We start from the raw sequence: 15,315 nt of genomic DNA, 5'->3' as shown, positions 1-15,315 counted from the left end.
TAATCAACATGCCCCTGCTAAGAAGCAAAGAAAACAGTGTGACCAGCCAAGAAATATGGAAAATATACCGCGCAATACCTTTCGATTCATATCGTCAAAAATTTTTGGTCTGTGAACTTCGTGCGGATGAAATTCGATTTGAACGCGAAGAAAAATATGCAAAATAAAGTGAAATACCAGTGCCTCGCGGACGAGGAGCGCTTTACTGAAGCGTCCCGCAGCCAATAAATCGAAAAAGAGCCGCCTGAAATCTGTAAATTAAGCGGGAAAGGTGCGTTTTTCGTTTGGCGTTTTTCGGTGTGTGTGAAAAGTTTCTACTGCAATCCATTTTTCTCTACGTGCGTGTGCGGCATACGTGTATCAATGTATGTGTGTGTTCGAGGCGAGTGTTGCTATGTGTGTGTGTGTACGAGGCGAATGTTGCTGTGTGTGTGGAGTGGGGCGATGTAAAAATGCCTTTACATAATTACATAGGCAATTGCGAGGACTTTAATGCATACCGCTAACTAGCATCATTACATAAAAATCAACGCGATTTTGGTGCGTAAAAAAGAATACGCGGCTTCCATTTTCGTTCTATTTACTCGCGACGTCAGCGTCGCGGCTGTTGAATTTATGTCAAATTGGTAACACACACACACGCTGCTATTCGCGCTCTCTGTATGCAAGCCCTAACTGCATGAGTGTGTGTCAGTGCGCAAGAGAGAGGCAGCTAAAGGGAGAATGATAAACAAAGTGAAAAAAGACAAGCGGCTGTAAAAATGCCCGCAAGTGTTTTGAATTGATATGAAAATAAAGTTCGTTTAACATTGTAATTTACGAATTGTAAAATACAGAAGTAGGCAGATTAAAAATTTTCTTATTTTGCAATAATAATTATTTATCTTCCTTATATCTCCCTCTTTTTCGCATTTAATATGTGTAAATTCTATTGAATGCAACAACAAAGGTGCGCGTTAAACAACAACAAATATCATTGTTTTGTGATAGGGAGAGAGAGGAGGCGCTCCAGATTGCCCGTGTGTGAGTAAGTGGGAAAGAAAACGCCAAGAAGTTGGCTGATAAAGCAATCTCACACTCGTACACACACCCCGCACACAAAAACACACGCATGGAAAATAGAAAAATCGAAAAATAATAATAATCAGCAAGCAGGAAAAGAAGAAGCAGCAGCAGTAGTAGTACAAACAGCAAAAGTGTAGTTGTGATCGAAAATCGAAAGTGTGAAGCATTTTCTATAAATAGTAGTGCAAAATCAAAATTAAAATCAAAACCAAATTCCCCAGTGCAAACAAAAACGCAATAAAAACAAACAAAATAACAAATATCAAGATATAGCGAACAATAAATAACAACGATATACATATCTGGTGTGGTCGATCGAACTTACGGAGCGCGTGCTCTGCACCAAATAGCAGGATTATCTGAAGGATCGTCTAAGAAAAGGATCTTCCAAGATGTCCTCGCTGGACGCGCGCAACAATTCGGCGATGATGAAGCGGGCGGAGCAACTGAAGCGGTGGGATGAGTCCGATACCAACCGCGCTGCGCCCACCCCTCGTCACGAGCATGGACGTAGGATTAAGTTTAGCTCCGGCTGCGTCTTCCTAGCTGCCTGCCTCTCCGGCGATAAGGACGAGGTTGTCCAACTGCTCGACCAAGGCGCCGATATCAACACGGCCAACGTTGATGGTCTCACTGCCCTGCATCAGGTGAGTCAATCGAAAGTCATTTCACTTATACCATTCTATTAAGGCTCTAGGCTTTAGGTGGGAAATATTCTTTCTAGTGTCAAATCAATAAACACAAAAAGTATTAAAAACCAAACAATTATTCAAAATCCAAAACGCTGACATTTAAACTAAAGCATGTTGCATATTTAAAGAAACTAAACTAACACTTTTTACCTTTGTCAAAACTCAAACTTACAATCAATGCTATTACGTTTTAAGTTTTTAATTAAGATTTTGACTATTAAAAATTAACATAATATTCAACATTCATATTAATAATGTCCTTGATGAACAACTAGGAAATTTAGTAATTAACTAAAGAACGTTTAACTACATTTAATTAAACCATAAATATGAATTTAAAATAGATTGTTCAATATAGAGCTATGATTTTTCAACTTAAAATTGCTGTTCTCTTTTTGTCGACCTCTTTTTTTTTTTTTTTTTTTAGAAAAAGGGTAACTTTTTCTATGAAAGGGGTTCATCTATGTACACCAGGTGCATTGTCCACATTATCAATTATGAATACATTCATTTTGCATCCCCTTTTAGCCAGGGATCGATTTCCTTGTAGAAGGGGAGCTAAAGCGTTGCGTCAGTCTGCTGCAATTGCGATCACGCGACCGGGCGAGGGGTTAGTGGGTGTTGGAATGGGCGCAGGGGGCTGCAGTTTCGACACTGTTGCGTTGCGCCCAACTGTGGTGTGACGTGGGTCGCACTGTGGGTGGAATTCTAGGGCCCACTGATCAGATTATTGGAATTCTGTAGCAAGAATATCTAAAGAACCAGCGGAAATCTTCAAGTAATCTAGTTCAATACAATATTAGAGTTAAAAATACAATTCTATTTGATTTTATTATATAAAAATCTAAAATTAAATTAGTTGTTTTAAAACAACCAATAATATCTTCCTGAAATTAATCAAGGTCAAGAAGCGATCTTCTTTTTAGGCCCACTGTGCGGAGCCGTTCGCTAGACGCTCGACCATTGTTTTTGTTGCGTATTTCGTGCTCTTTCTGTGGTTTCAACACCGCCGCCGCAACAACAATTCGAATTTCGAATACTAACAAATACAACAACAAATATATGGTTAATGCAAGCCGACGATTTACAAGTCGAATGGCCAGAACCAAATTAACAACAACAGCACAAGCTAAAGGCAAACGGCCAAAAGCATTAAATAAGAAAAATACAAAATGTTCTATTTTTAACAACCAAGAAAAACATACACATGAAAGCGAGTTTACATATCGAAAGCCCAAAAAGATTTTCGCAAAATCATTTTCCGTTTTTCCTCTCATTTGTTTGACTCGTTTTTGTACTATATCGAAAATTTAATGATACTTTTGCTCGGCAAGGAATTATGATATAAATCCAAACATTTTCTCATAAATTTAGATAACTTATATTCGCGATGAAACTTTTCTGAATTGCACTTAAATTTAAACTTTTTTAGATTAAAAAAAGTATTTCATACAAAAAAGAAGATATGTGGAAGTTTCTCTTCTCCACATGCACCATTTGTCTGCCACACCCAATTTCTTCTGTTTGGTTTAATTGATTTTAATTATGATAGAACTTGAATGAAAACTTTAAAGTTTAAAAATCTAGGTTAAGAAATAAATGTATACTTGAGAAAATTATTTTCAGAATTATCACTTTTTTATTCAAGATTCTATAACGAATTCTTGAAAGAAAAAGACAGGTTCTTCTTGATATAATATTAAAAAGTTCTGGCCTGCTTATACCCATCTTCAGTCACTGTGACTTTACATTCAATATTAACATTCTGGTAGAATAGGAAATAAATAAAAATACTAATTTAATTGATAAAGTTAATAATATCCTCAAAATTACCACTGCAACTTAGTCCAAAATATATATATATTAAATATTGAAAGAAACATAAAGAATCTTTCTTTATTTTTCCGCCTGTCCACACCCATCTTGCACTCACTGTGTGCTCCAATTCAATATAATTGATTCTAATTATGCTGCGCCAGCAAAGAGTCGTAGATTTTCACCGTTTAACCGCGGCGCACTTGTTAACCAGATGCTAATTTGCTCAGAGCGGGCAACGCGGGGTGGGGTTCACTGTGTCTGCGAGTGCACTGTAATTACAGAAACAACAACTACAACTACAACACAATAATAAACATTAATAATAACAATGGGAACACCGGGCAAACGTTTTGAATTACCTGCCACATTGTTTGCGGTGCAAGTGCGGTCGCAACCTGCGGCTATTTGCTTCACTTGCTGTTGTCGTTTTTGCTAAACCGCAAAAGCAGAATTTCGATTGCATTTATTAAAATAATTATCTTATCGCCTGCACTTACAAGTCCTCTAATGGCTTGCAAAATTCCACCCCCGCACTTTCTTTGTAAGTGGCTTTCCTTTGGCCTATGCCGCACCAATTTCACATTCATACATGTATATTTATATGTATATATGTATATAGTATATATATTCAATGTATGGGCCTTCCATTCATAAAGCATTGACAACGACAGCACCACACCTGCACCACATTTTCAATGGCATGCGACACGACTTCTGCAGACGGGATAGGCCACAGTGGTTTAAAAGAGTCAGTATGAATGCGCTTTTAAATTTATTAAAAAAATTTACTCAAATTCTCTCTCCAATTAGGAAGTTTTTCAGAAATTTAATTTTTATTTTTTTTTATTACATGTTAAATATTTTATCAATGTTAAAAATACTTAATACTTTTTAGAAACCTGAATAATAGTTCTGTAAATAAATACAAAGAAAGGTTTTAAGAAATGTTTTTTGTCACAACTGTTATGTTAGGATGATGTAGCTAAGATTTAATTTTATTTTCATCCCGATTTCAACAAACTTAAAACCAAATACCAAGGAAAATGCCAACGGATTTGTAAATGTTCCGTTTTTAACACAACCCCCTATAAATAATTAAAGTAATTATTTCAAAAATAAAAAGAAAATAACCCTAAAAGCGATTTAAAACTGTGTTTTTACCCAAGAGTAACATTAAAATGAGCAAAGACTTTGAACTTAGTGTGAGTAATCAACTAATTCTGATAAGAAATGTTTATTATGCTCGTAATTTGATGATAAAATATAAACTAGGGAAACAAACTGCAAAGACTGACTAAGACCTCCTAAAAACGAAAATGAAAAACAGGAGATTTTTAGTTCCACTGTGTATCGCAGCTACCTTGGACTTTATATGAATGATGTTGACTGATGGAGAGGAAGATAGAAAACGGAGGATGGCGGAGGCAGTTGTTGCAAGTGACCGTGTATCCATGCCGCTGGCTGACTTTGATTTTTCATATGGCCTACAACAGGCTGGCTGCGTGCATTGACGTTCAAACTCGCTGGGGGACAAGTGGGAAATTATCAAAGAAATGGCAATAAATTACCTCTGTTTACAAGCGTTCAGATTCAGATATATATTTACATTTAAATACAGTTCAAGGATAATGTGAGGTTTTCTTTATTTTTGAAAATATCTTTTATAGAACAATATTTCATGGTCTATACATTTTTCACATGAATTAGTTATGAGTGTTAAAATTAGAAAAGTTTTTGGAAATGCGTGGGCTTTGCGGTATATTTTATTCAGTATGCCACATGGAAATATTGGCTAATTATAATCAAATGAATCATTTTGTAACTTTCAAGTTAAACTATTAGGTTGAGATAAATGTTCTGGCCTTTCCCAAAGTCAAATTTATTATAAGTTTGAGCAATTTAGTTATTTTATTTAAATAATGATGGGTTTCTTCTGTGACTACTAATAACGTCTTTGCTTAATTTAGCCATTTGTATAGACTTTCAGCTATCGAAATCTGGTTTTTTGGTCCCCTGAGTGCGAATCTGTGTTTCTTCATTAATCAGGCTCTTTCAATGATTTGCTCAAATTAAGAATTGATTTATATACATACATTTCTGCCAATTAGCAATTGATATATTTCGATTTTTATAGAGAGGGGGGAAGCTGGCGCCGCATAAATTAAGAAATTATTCTGTCAAGACTTCTCTCAAATTGAGCTATAGTCAGTGTTGAGTGCATAATAATCGTAACAATTGCCGATCTATTGACATGACGATCAACGATCTATGATCGTGAGCTGTAGCTCGATGACGAGTCCTGATCTGGTCGTTTGGGGAGTTGGAAAAGCTGCGTGAGTTTTCCCAAATGAAAATACAAAAACAAATAAGTCTCAAGATTTGTTAGTAGATTTGTTGCTGTCGGCTAACGCGCTTTATTGACGTGTTTTCTAACCTTGGCCCGGTTCTCGACGGACTGACGGGACGGACAGCTGTTGAAACGCACATCTACAGACTATAAACTACAAACTACAAAATACAGAATACAGAATACAGAATACAGAACACAGACTCACAGATACATCGAATCGCATTGAATATCCTCAAGAATCAGCAGCAGCAGCACAAGCAGCGCGTGTATACGGAATGATCTCTCTGGATGTATCTGTTGTTGGGTTTTTGGTTTTTGTATATAAATGGTTGCGGTCGGTCGCTACACTTGATTTGATTTATTTCTCGTTTCGTGTTTTACACCCAAAAAATAACAAACGAATGCGAATGATCAAAATGAAAATTCGCTCTATGCCAGATACAATTTGATGTGATGTCTGCACTGGCAGTAGCAGTCTCTGTATCTGTATCTGATTTGTTGCATTGCATAATACCATTTCTAGCCATATAGACACAGCACACCCGAACCGAATGTATGCCATTAAAATGTGTGTTTTGCGTTTAAGACTTTTAGGCCTAAACAATCATTTTCTTTATTTCCTTTATTTCTTGTTGCCAATTCTAAGTCCGCCCCGCTGCCTCCACCGCCACCACCGCTGCCCGATTATAATTATTTTATACATTTAGCCTGCACGCGCCGAGCCGCTAAACATACACACAATTTGAAATCTGTTTGGTTTTATGGATAAACGAACTGAAACCAGCGGGAACTATACGAAAAATATTATACATTTTGCCAAACCATGACGACATGAGCTCAGAAATAGTTCATCGGAAATATATATATTAAATTCTAGACGTGTTTTATGGAATAATTGTTAGATGTGTTTATAGTTCGGGGAAAATAATTTGGTAATTGTTTAGATATTATAGATTTTTCAGATGGAATTTCATGGAATTTCCTTTTACTAATTTGTTTTACATATAAAAACTTTGTCATATATCTTAGGTCTATAAATTATATCAACTACAACTTCGTAGAACGTCTTAGGTGAAAGTTTAGAGTGTAGAAATAACGATTATCATATCAGCTTATTCACACTTGAAATCTAAAGTAAATAAACATTCAAAAGATAAGATTTTACTTTTAAGAGGATTTGTGCAAGCAAAAGGTTTGCACAATTTAAAGGTGTGCCTTCAATTCAGTTATTAAAAATTAGCTAACATTTCATATTGTAAATATAATTACGAAGTATTTTTAATCACAGAACATAAATCTTTAGGGTCGTAAGGAAATTGTCTGGATTTTTGTTTCCGTTTAGATTTTCTTTGAGTTTGTTTATTTTTCGTTTTGCAATCGCTCGCTTGTGTTCATTATTTTTCACACTTCTCTCCCTAGTCCAGCCAGATGTCTTGGCTCCACCTGGTCAAGTCAAAAAGAAAAGAAAATGTATATTAAAAATCGGAAACAATTTGGCTGGCCAAAAGCGCCTACTCAAACGGCGCTGTATAAATCGTTATACAATTTGGCAAAAATATGCCAAGCATTTTTAGTGGCACAAAGCTATTGAGATACATGAGAACTTTTCTTCAAGAAAATATATAAAAGAAGGAAAAGATACGCAAGAAATTGTTTGAAGGCTTTGCAATATGCTAGAAAATTTCACACAGAGCCAATGGTTGGATATAATAGGCATGTCTTCTAGATATATATATATATATATTTTCTGGTATATATGCTTGGGTATATATCATATGGTTTATGTAGATTCTTTGCACTTTTATCTTGTGGCGCTAATTCAAATTTGTAATTTATTGAACTCAAGCGGTTCGGGTCGTCTATTTCGGCATTTGGATTATATTATACATTTGGCTTCTTAAAAGTATAATACTAGGGTGGCAGCAGGTCAATGAGTGGCAAGAAATGTTTTTTTAAAACGTATTTTAAAGATACAATAAATTGCTTATTCTTTTTTGTATCTTAACAGCGGGGTTTTGGGAAAATAATTGTGCGGTGATGTATGATGAGAGGAAAGAATTTTAACAGGCATAGATTAATATACATTATTCTTATAAATTGAGATAATAAATTAAGAGATAAATACGTTTAAAAACGTTTATTATAGGGTTTACTGGGTTTAAGTGATATTTGTTGATAAAGCAAGTTTGACGACTCGAAGGAAAACCCAAAAATGTATGAACTTTAATAGAATTTTAAGGGTTATTTGTTTTACTTAATTATTCCCTTAATCGTGGATAAGGTTAATTAATATTCTGTTAATCTTTCTGAACTTCGTCTAAACGAATCAATTATGACTAGAATATTTAATGAGATTTAAGCAGAAGTGAAACCTCGAAGTGTGTACCTTCAAGGAGAGTTTTTCGCGGAACTCTTGTGCCCTGTAAAGGAGTCTTCATCAAAGGAATTATTCAGGCTATTGAGTTATAAGCCAGAATTATGTTGGTTAACAAAAGAGCGAAGGGGTGGACAAATGGAGCTTGGCGCCTAGCAAACTACCGCGTAATGAGCCACGTTAAGCTGGCGGCCCAGAGTCTGAAAGCCGTCTCAACAAGTCGCTGTTGCTGGCCTACGCGGCGTATACGTAATGCGGCGAGGTGAATAACATTTGGCGTGCAACGGCTGAAAATGCCGCTCAATGGCGTGCCAAAACAAAAGGCTAAACTTAGCATGCAGTTTTTCATTTTTTGCTTTTCGCTTTTCTATTTTTTTTTTTTGTATTTTTTTCACTGCTTTTCGGTGTTGGCAATGCAAATGGAAATAGCGTAGAATCCGTTGCTCTGACATTAAGGCCCAAAGACTTTTGGGGTATCGAGGGAATTTGCTGATGGAATAGCTCGTGTCAAAAATGTTTGCATACCACAAAGTCATTGGGCATTGTCGTCGACTCGATTTGTGGATGGTCACGCGTGGGCGTTGCCGCTTCTCTGTACTCTGCAAAAAAAAAAACCCCTTTTCCTGCCTGCCGTCGGTCAGTTTATCAAAATTGTTCATAATTAATTAATTGGCTGCGTTCCAGATTTACAAATTGTTTGGCCCACCCGCCGTCCTCTCTAGTCTTCTTTTTTTATGCGTTTTACTGCGAAATGGAAATTGCTTTTGGATTTTTTTAAAAAGCAACGGCAAAAAAAGTCACTTTGAAGAAGCTTAGACAGTAAAGAATTTGAATTAACATATGCCGAGGAAAGGCGAAGAAGAGAATGATAGAGAGACAGAGACAAGAGTCGGTCATTTGATTTTTATAATGCCCCACTCCTCAAACGTGCTCTGTTATCAAGGTGGTAGAGGAGGGGGAGAGAAAGGGAAATGCACAGGGAAAAATAAAGAACAGCAACGAAAGGGTTAAGAATAAAATAAAGAATCTTAGAAGGTTTGTTAAAGTTTATTTTGAACTTAAAAAATAAAGAATTATTCGTCTTAGTATGTGCATTTATTTCTTTAATAAAAAATATTACTTTAAATAATTAAATAGCATATGTAGGTATAATAAATAAAACAATCTTAAGTAATATCTTAAGATTAATTTTATTTCTTAAATTTTTGTGTTAGAATACAAAAGTTTTGCCATTTTTTTGTACTTTTTGTTACTAAATATCTTATAAATTTTTATTTTATTTGTTCTTTTTATCGATTGTAGTCTGTAATTAACAAATTTGATAAGCAAAATATGTTAATAGAGTGATTTTGGCAATTTGACAGTAGAAGAGAGCTTATGAATATCTCACAGATAAGAAGCTTTGAATATTAGAATGTGATATTTTTGTGCTGTGCATTGATAGAGTTGGCGCCTTTTGTTGTGGGCCTCTTCTTTTACTTTCTTTTCTTTGGTCTGAGCTGTTGCTTTTGCGCCAAAGAATGCTTATCGTCATTTCCAACTACGAGGCGTTGTCGTTGTCGTTGTCTCCATTCGAGGCGGTCCGACATTGTTGTGGGGTTGGATTAGACTGGGTTGGGTTGGGTTGTGTTCTGTACTGTGCTGTTCTTTGCCTGGTTCACAGATAGCAAAAGGCCCCAAAAGAAGCGCCGGAGTCGCGGGCGATGATATCATCAACGTTCAACTGGCTGGCGTGCATGTGCCATCGTGCCATCCAACCATCCACCCAGCCAACCAACCAACAACGAAGATGTCTAGGCGGGTTCAGCGGAAATCCGCATAAATAACCCAACCATGCTGAGATACTCTCTGCCTTGGCCTGTGTTTACTTTAACGTTTTAGCAAGATAAACACACGAATTTTAAAACATTTTACTAGCTCTTATAAAAGCCAAAACGAAACAAAACTCAAAACGAATCTCTTCTACGAAAGTTGATTCAACTTTTTGATGCACTGCATTTACGATTCCGTTCGGGAAATCAAATTGTTATTCTAGCCATAAAATGTTAAATAAATACATTTCATTTGGCAAAGTAGAACGGTTTCAAGGATTGATGTTTATGGTTTTGACCTTTCAATTGGGAATTACAATGGGGAAGGCAGGTCCGAAATTTGAAATATTTTCTGATTTATAAAGGCTGGCATATGGAGATAAAATGGACTTAGGCTCATTGACATTTGTTAAAGTCTATCAACTTTCTGTAAGCTTAACATTTTTGGGGCTGCAATTTAAATAATATTGATATTAGTTATATTTCCCTTACTTTGTACTAAATGGAGTATTTAAATTAATATTTTACAGGCCTGCATAGACGACAATCTGGATATGGTTGAGTTTCTGGTGGAGCGAGGTGCCGACATAAACCGACAGGATAACGAGGGCTGGACGCCCCTGCATGCCACTGCCTCCTGCGGGTAAGTATTAACTATAACTCAAGATAATTTCAATATTAATCTATATTCTAATCCAATTTATAGATTTGTGAGCATAGCTCGGTATTTGGTGGAAAATGGCGCTGACGTGGCCGCTGTGAACAGTGATGGCGATCTGGCCTTGGACCTGGCCATCGATGTCCAGCACATGGCCATGATCGACTACATGGAGAAGATGGTGCAGGAGCTGAACATAAATGTGGATGAGGCTCGAAAGGCGGAAGAGGTGGCGATGCTGAACGATGCCAAAAAATGGCTAAGAAGCGATGCCGCCGAGGTGGATAGACCGCATCCGAAAACGGGAGCCACAGCCCTGCACGTAGCCGCCGCCAAGGGTTATACGAAAGTTTTGGGCTTGCTCTTGGCTGGTCGTGGCAATGTGGATAGGCAGGATAATGATGGCTGGACGCCATTGCATGCGGCATCGCATTGGGGTCAAAGGGAAACGGCCGAGATGCTGGTGGAGTCATTGGCCGACATGGATATACGCAACTATGCTGGGCAGTCATGCATCGATGTGGCCGATCGCAAAATAGTCAAATTCCTGGAAGAACTGCGGGCCAACAAGCGCAACAAGCGGCGACCATCTAGTCAAATCAGGTGAAGAAAATCGATGTATAAAATGGAAAATCTTATATCCAAAATTATACATTAGCTTGCTTCAGACGATTTTATAATTTGATTAAATTTGTAGACCTCAGGGTTGGTTTTTTATTCACGTCAATCGTCTCCGTGATAATAAATAAAACATTTTGTTCAAACTCGATTGATTCATGTAAAACTAAATTTAATCTTAGAAACCTTTTTTGTTGATATTTAAAGTCAACTAAGGATGTTCGAAAAGACTTAAAAACAAATATTTTTTATGACAAAGCATTTGAGATGATTAATTCGAAATATTAAACGAATATACTTGAAGAATGATGAGTTCTTTTCGCAAGCCACACAAATTTGAAACTGAAATATGGAACTAAGAGATTTTTTAAACTTTTCTTGTTAGTTAAGTTAATGAATTTACAAAAATTAACTTCTATAATATTGCATATCTAAAGATATATATGTTTTTACCTAAAACCTATAACTAATCCATAAACTGTTAATCTGTTTCAGCAGAATCTCAGATGCGATTGAAAATCATGTGGACAAGACGCCCACCAAGCTGGTGCGCGTTGAAGTGAGAACTGATGCCACAAAGGATGGTGCGTATGCCTTGATGTAGTATGAAGTCCTTACTTTAGCTTGGCTACATAATATAAACGAAAAGATTTCTTTGATTTCTCGCACACACACACTCTTGTGTTTGTCCTGTTTATTATCCTGTTTAGGTTCTCATGCGCGATAGCCTTTTGTTGTTGGAGCATTTAATCGTCAAACATCTGCCACTGCCTCTCGTATTTTAGTCACTCAAGATCATGCGTTGTCCAGTATAATTTGCCTTCATCATGATCATGATCATCCATCAGTAGTGCCACCCACCTTTTTTTCTCTCTCTGTATCTCTGTATAGTGTCTATTTTTCTCTATCTCTCTGTATTTGTGTATTGTCTTTGCTTGTAAATCATGCACACTGCAGCTGCCAGTGGCTCAAGTGAAGCTGCCGAAGCTGAGGCTTCGATTCCTAATCCTGCTGCGGCTAATGTTGATAATGATGATGATGATGGTGAAGGTGTTGAAGGTGAAGGTGGAGAAGTGCTGGCCAGTGGCCAAAGCGATACAGAGGAGCTGAGTGATTCCACGGAAAGCTCACACTCGACCAGTCTTTCAGAAAACGAAGGTAGTCGGCATTTGTTTGTCGTCCTGATTGAGGAGTTTCCCTGTCTGTGATAAGCCCGCCTATAAGCCACTAACCCGCTCCTAGTTTAGAATTAGTTTGAGGTTTTATATTAATATTGGATTTTTATATTGCTTTTCCAGCTGAGAATGTCAAGCCCAATCAGCAGATCCACGCCGCCGAGCATCCAGTCGAGGAGGAGGCGCCTTGGCGACGCAAGCTGCCACGCACACCCAACGACAGTCCCACTAATAATCGTAAGTCTCGGTTTTGGGAGATCACGAAGTTTATGTAGGGTGTTTCAGAGGCTTTAGAAATGAGTTAGGAATTAATGATTTAAGGAAGTTAAATATATATTAAAAGAAAAATGGTTTAAAATCGAGTTTGCTGAGAATAAGTCTAAAAATTAAATAATATTTCTTATAAGAAGTAAATGAAAGTCGAAAGTATGCAATGTTCATGTTACTTGATAATGAGTTATATATTATCTGAAAGCTCTGAAACGCCTGTAATCGAATCAGATAGTTATAATCAATATAATAATCAAATTGCAGAAGTTCCTGATAGAGAGCTTAGCAGCAATAGCTCGGAGACCGCCAACGACGTCATTTTGCGACGCACGCAAAGCTTTGAGAACGATCAAAAGTGAGTTTAAGACCAAAGAAAATAAAACATTGCGTGCCGCTCACACACAAATATATATATATATACACACACACACAAGCGCATCACAGATTAACCCACATTCATATATATATTGATACTATATATATATACAAACATTGATCGGCCAAATTGCACCGAAAGGTCTTGATTTATTGGTTGATTTTGCAGTTCGCTTTTCACTTTTGCCAATTGCATTTGCTTATCATTATCGCACACACACGCTCACACTCACAGCCTTTCTCCGAACAAATACATATACTCGTTTATTGATTAACCAAATAAAAACAAATTGTATGGGTAATTGTTTAAATTTACCCCCGGTGGTATCATGATCTGGTAAAGCTTCTCCGAATTTCCATGAATCACAAGCTTTCCCATTAATGAGCTTTTTCCAAACCCAAAAAAACAAAAACCATTCGCATTTCGTGCAAAGTGAAGCGTTGACTGCAAAAGGCAACAAATAAGGGAAAACAAAGTGTTCTATTGATTTTAAAGTTTTTGTTTTGCTTTATTTTTTTCCCACCCTCTAAAAAAACATAAAAAATATATATAAAATAAAATAAAAAATTATATCACCAATGCACCACAACCAACAAAAAACAACCAACAAACAAACTCATCAAAACGCTTATCCCGAAATCTAACCTGCCCGCTCGCCCACCTGCTCGCTACGCCCGCCCACCTGTACCGCCCGCACGAACGTTCAACAATCCTCGAAAAAAAAAAAAAAAAAAATCGCCTCACAGATTTTATCAAAAGTACAATGAGCTGCGGGCACGCATAAAGGCCAATTCCTGTCCCATTTTGCCGGCGAATGCTAATGCGAACGCTAATGCCGCTGCTGCCAACAATAATTCCAATAACAATAATAATCTAAGTAGTAATAACAATCATAATAACAACTATAACAACAACAAAAGCGATCTGCTATTGGGATATGCTGCTGGCACAACAACAACATCCAGTACATTCAACAACACCCACTCGAACACCAACAACACTAGTACACCACCACCACCACAACAACAACAACCAGCAGCAGCAGCAGCATCGGCAACGAATCAGTTATATAGCGTACAAAGATCGGCCTCTCTCAAAGATAACTCAATGTATTACAGGTTTGTTTTGCATTCAACAAGTTCCAAAAAAACATAAACTAGATCAGATTTGTTAGTAATATTAAGTCAAATGATATGGTTTGATATGTAAGTTATAGCTTGGAAAATTGTTTAAAAGTATCGAAATGTTGTACGAAATGTTAGCTAGCTGCCTTTCAAAATCTTGAATTTTATTGACTTTGTTATTTGCTCAGATTTGTTAGTTATATTAAGTAAAAGTTGTGGAAATGTTGAAAGATAACCTTACTTTCTCTATATTATCATTTGATAAGTAATCTATAGCTTGGAAAACTAGTTAAAAGTATCAAAATGTTATAAGAACTGGTAAAATCCTTTAAAAAATCTCTGATATTACTGACTTTGTTCTTAAGTCCTGTATTACATTAATAGAGTTAATCAGTTAGTTAAGATAGAATTTAAAATATAAATGAAGACCAAACTTATATATCTAAAAACTCAACAAAAATCTTAATTAAATGTATTCTTTACTAGACAATTATAATCAATTTAAGATCCTATATCTTTATTTTTATATATATTTTTACCTTATTATTATTATTACTTTCCTATACCTAAAATCTGATCTAGTTTAAGGAACAATCACGCCTACTCATAGCTGTTAACCCAAAAAAAAAAAACTAATTTACTGTAACTATTAACCTAACTGTGCTTTTGCTTAGCTTCTTCTCGTCTACACCTTCAGAAACCAAAACTCATTGCACCAAACTATTTAACATATTTTCCTAGGCCACGCACCAATGTCGTCTACCCTCTCTTGGCTGTTTTCCTCTATAAACTGTGAACTCCCAACTAAAATCGTTTTTTTTCTTTATTAATTAACTTTAGGAAACCGACCGTTACGATTGCCACGCCTACAAGTGCAGCAGCTACTGCAAATACGGCGCTTAATTCTCCATCGACAACCGTACAGACCCCACCAATTCGCAGGTAAGTTTATTTTGATTATTCATTTTATGTAAAAAGTTTTGT

General features: G+C 36.4%; 1 protein-coding gene across 23 annotated transcripts in view; it reads left to right on the top strand.

Annotated features, from left to right (window-relative positions):
* The first annotated feature begins 81 nt into the window (after positions 1–81).
* LOC108114218 (protein phosphatase 1 regulatory subunit 12B) overlaps positions 82–15,315 on the top strand; it is a 32,116-nt gene continuing 16,882 nt past the window's right edge. For 5 of the 23 annotated variants that reach the window (XR_001772737.2, XM_017225055.2, XM_017225053.2 and 2 more), the window contains exons 1-9: positions 82–365; positions 950–1,712; positions 10,641–10,753; positions 10,817–11,371; positions 11,882–11,970; positions 12,685–12,798; positions 13,096–13,186; positions 13,954–14,325; positions 15,172–15,273. Coding sequence is in view for 22 of the 23 variants with exons in the window: in XM_017225055.2 (XP_017080544.1) it covers positions 1,458–1,712; positions 10,641–10,753; positions 10,817–11,371; positions 11,882–11,970; positions 12,685–12,798; positions 13,096–13,186; positions 13,954–14,325; positions 15,172–15,273 (1,691 nt within the window). In the remaining variant the exon portion in view is untranslated. The remainder of the gene's footprint in view (positions 366–949; positions 1,713–10,640; positions 10,754–10,816; positions 11,372–11,881; positions 11,971–12,684; positions 12,799–13,095; positions 13,187–13,953; positions 14,326–15,171; positions 15,274–15,315) is intronic. The other 18 variants (XM_017225058.2, XM_017225069.2, XM_017225054.2 and 15 more) reach the window with 13 other exon arrangements.

Source organism: Drosophila eugracilis, unplaced genomic scaffold (assembly GCF_018153835.1).
Source record: "Drosophila eugracilis isolate 14026-0451.02 unplaced genomic scaffold, ASM1815383v1 contig_2154, whole genome shotgun sequence".
NCBI classification, from domain to species: domain Eukaryota; kingdom Metazoa; phylum Arthropoda; class Insecta; order Diptera; family Drosophilidae; genus Drosophila; species Drosophila eugracilis.
The sequence above is the reverse complement of the archived record's forward strand: the minus strand, read 5'-3'. Positions and strand labels throughout refer to the sequence as shown.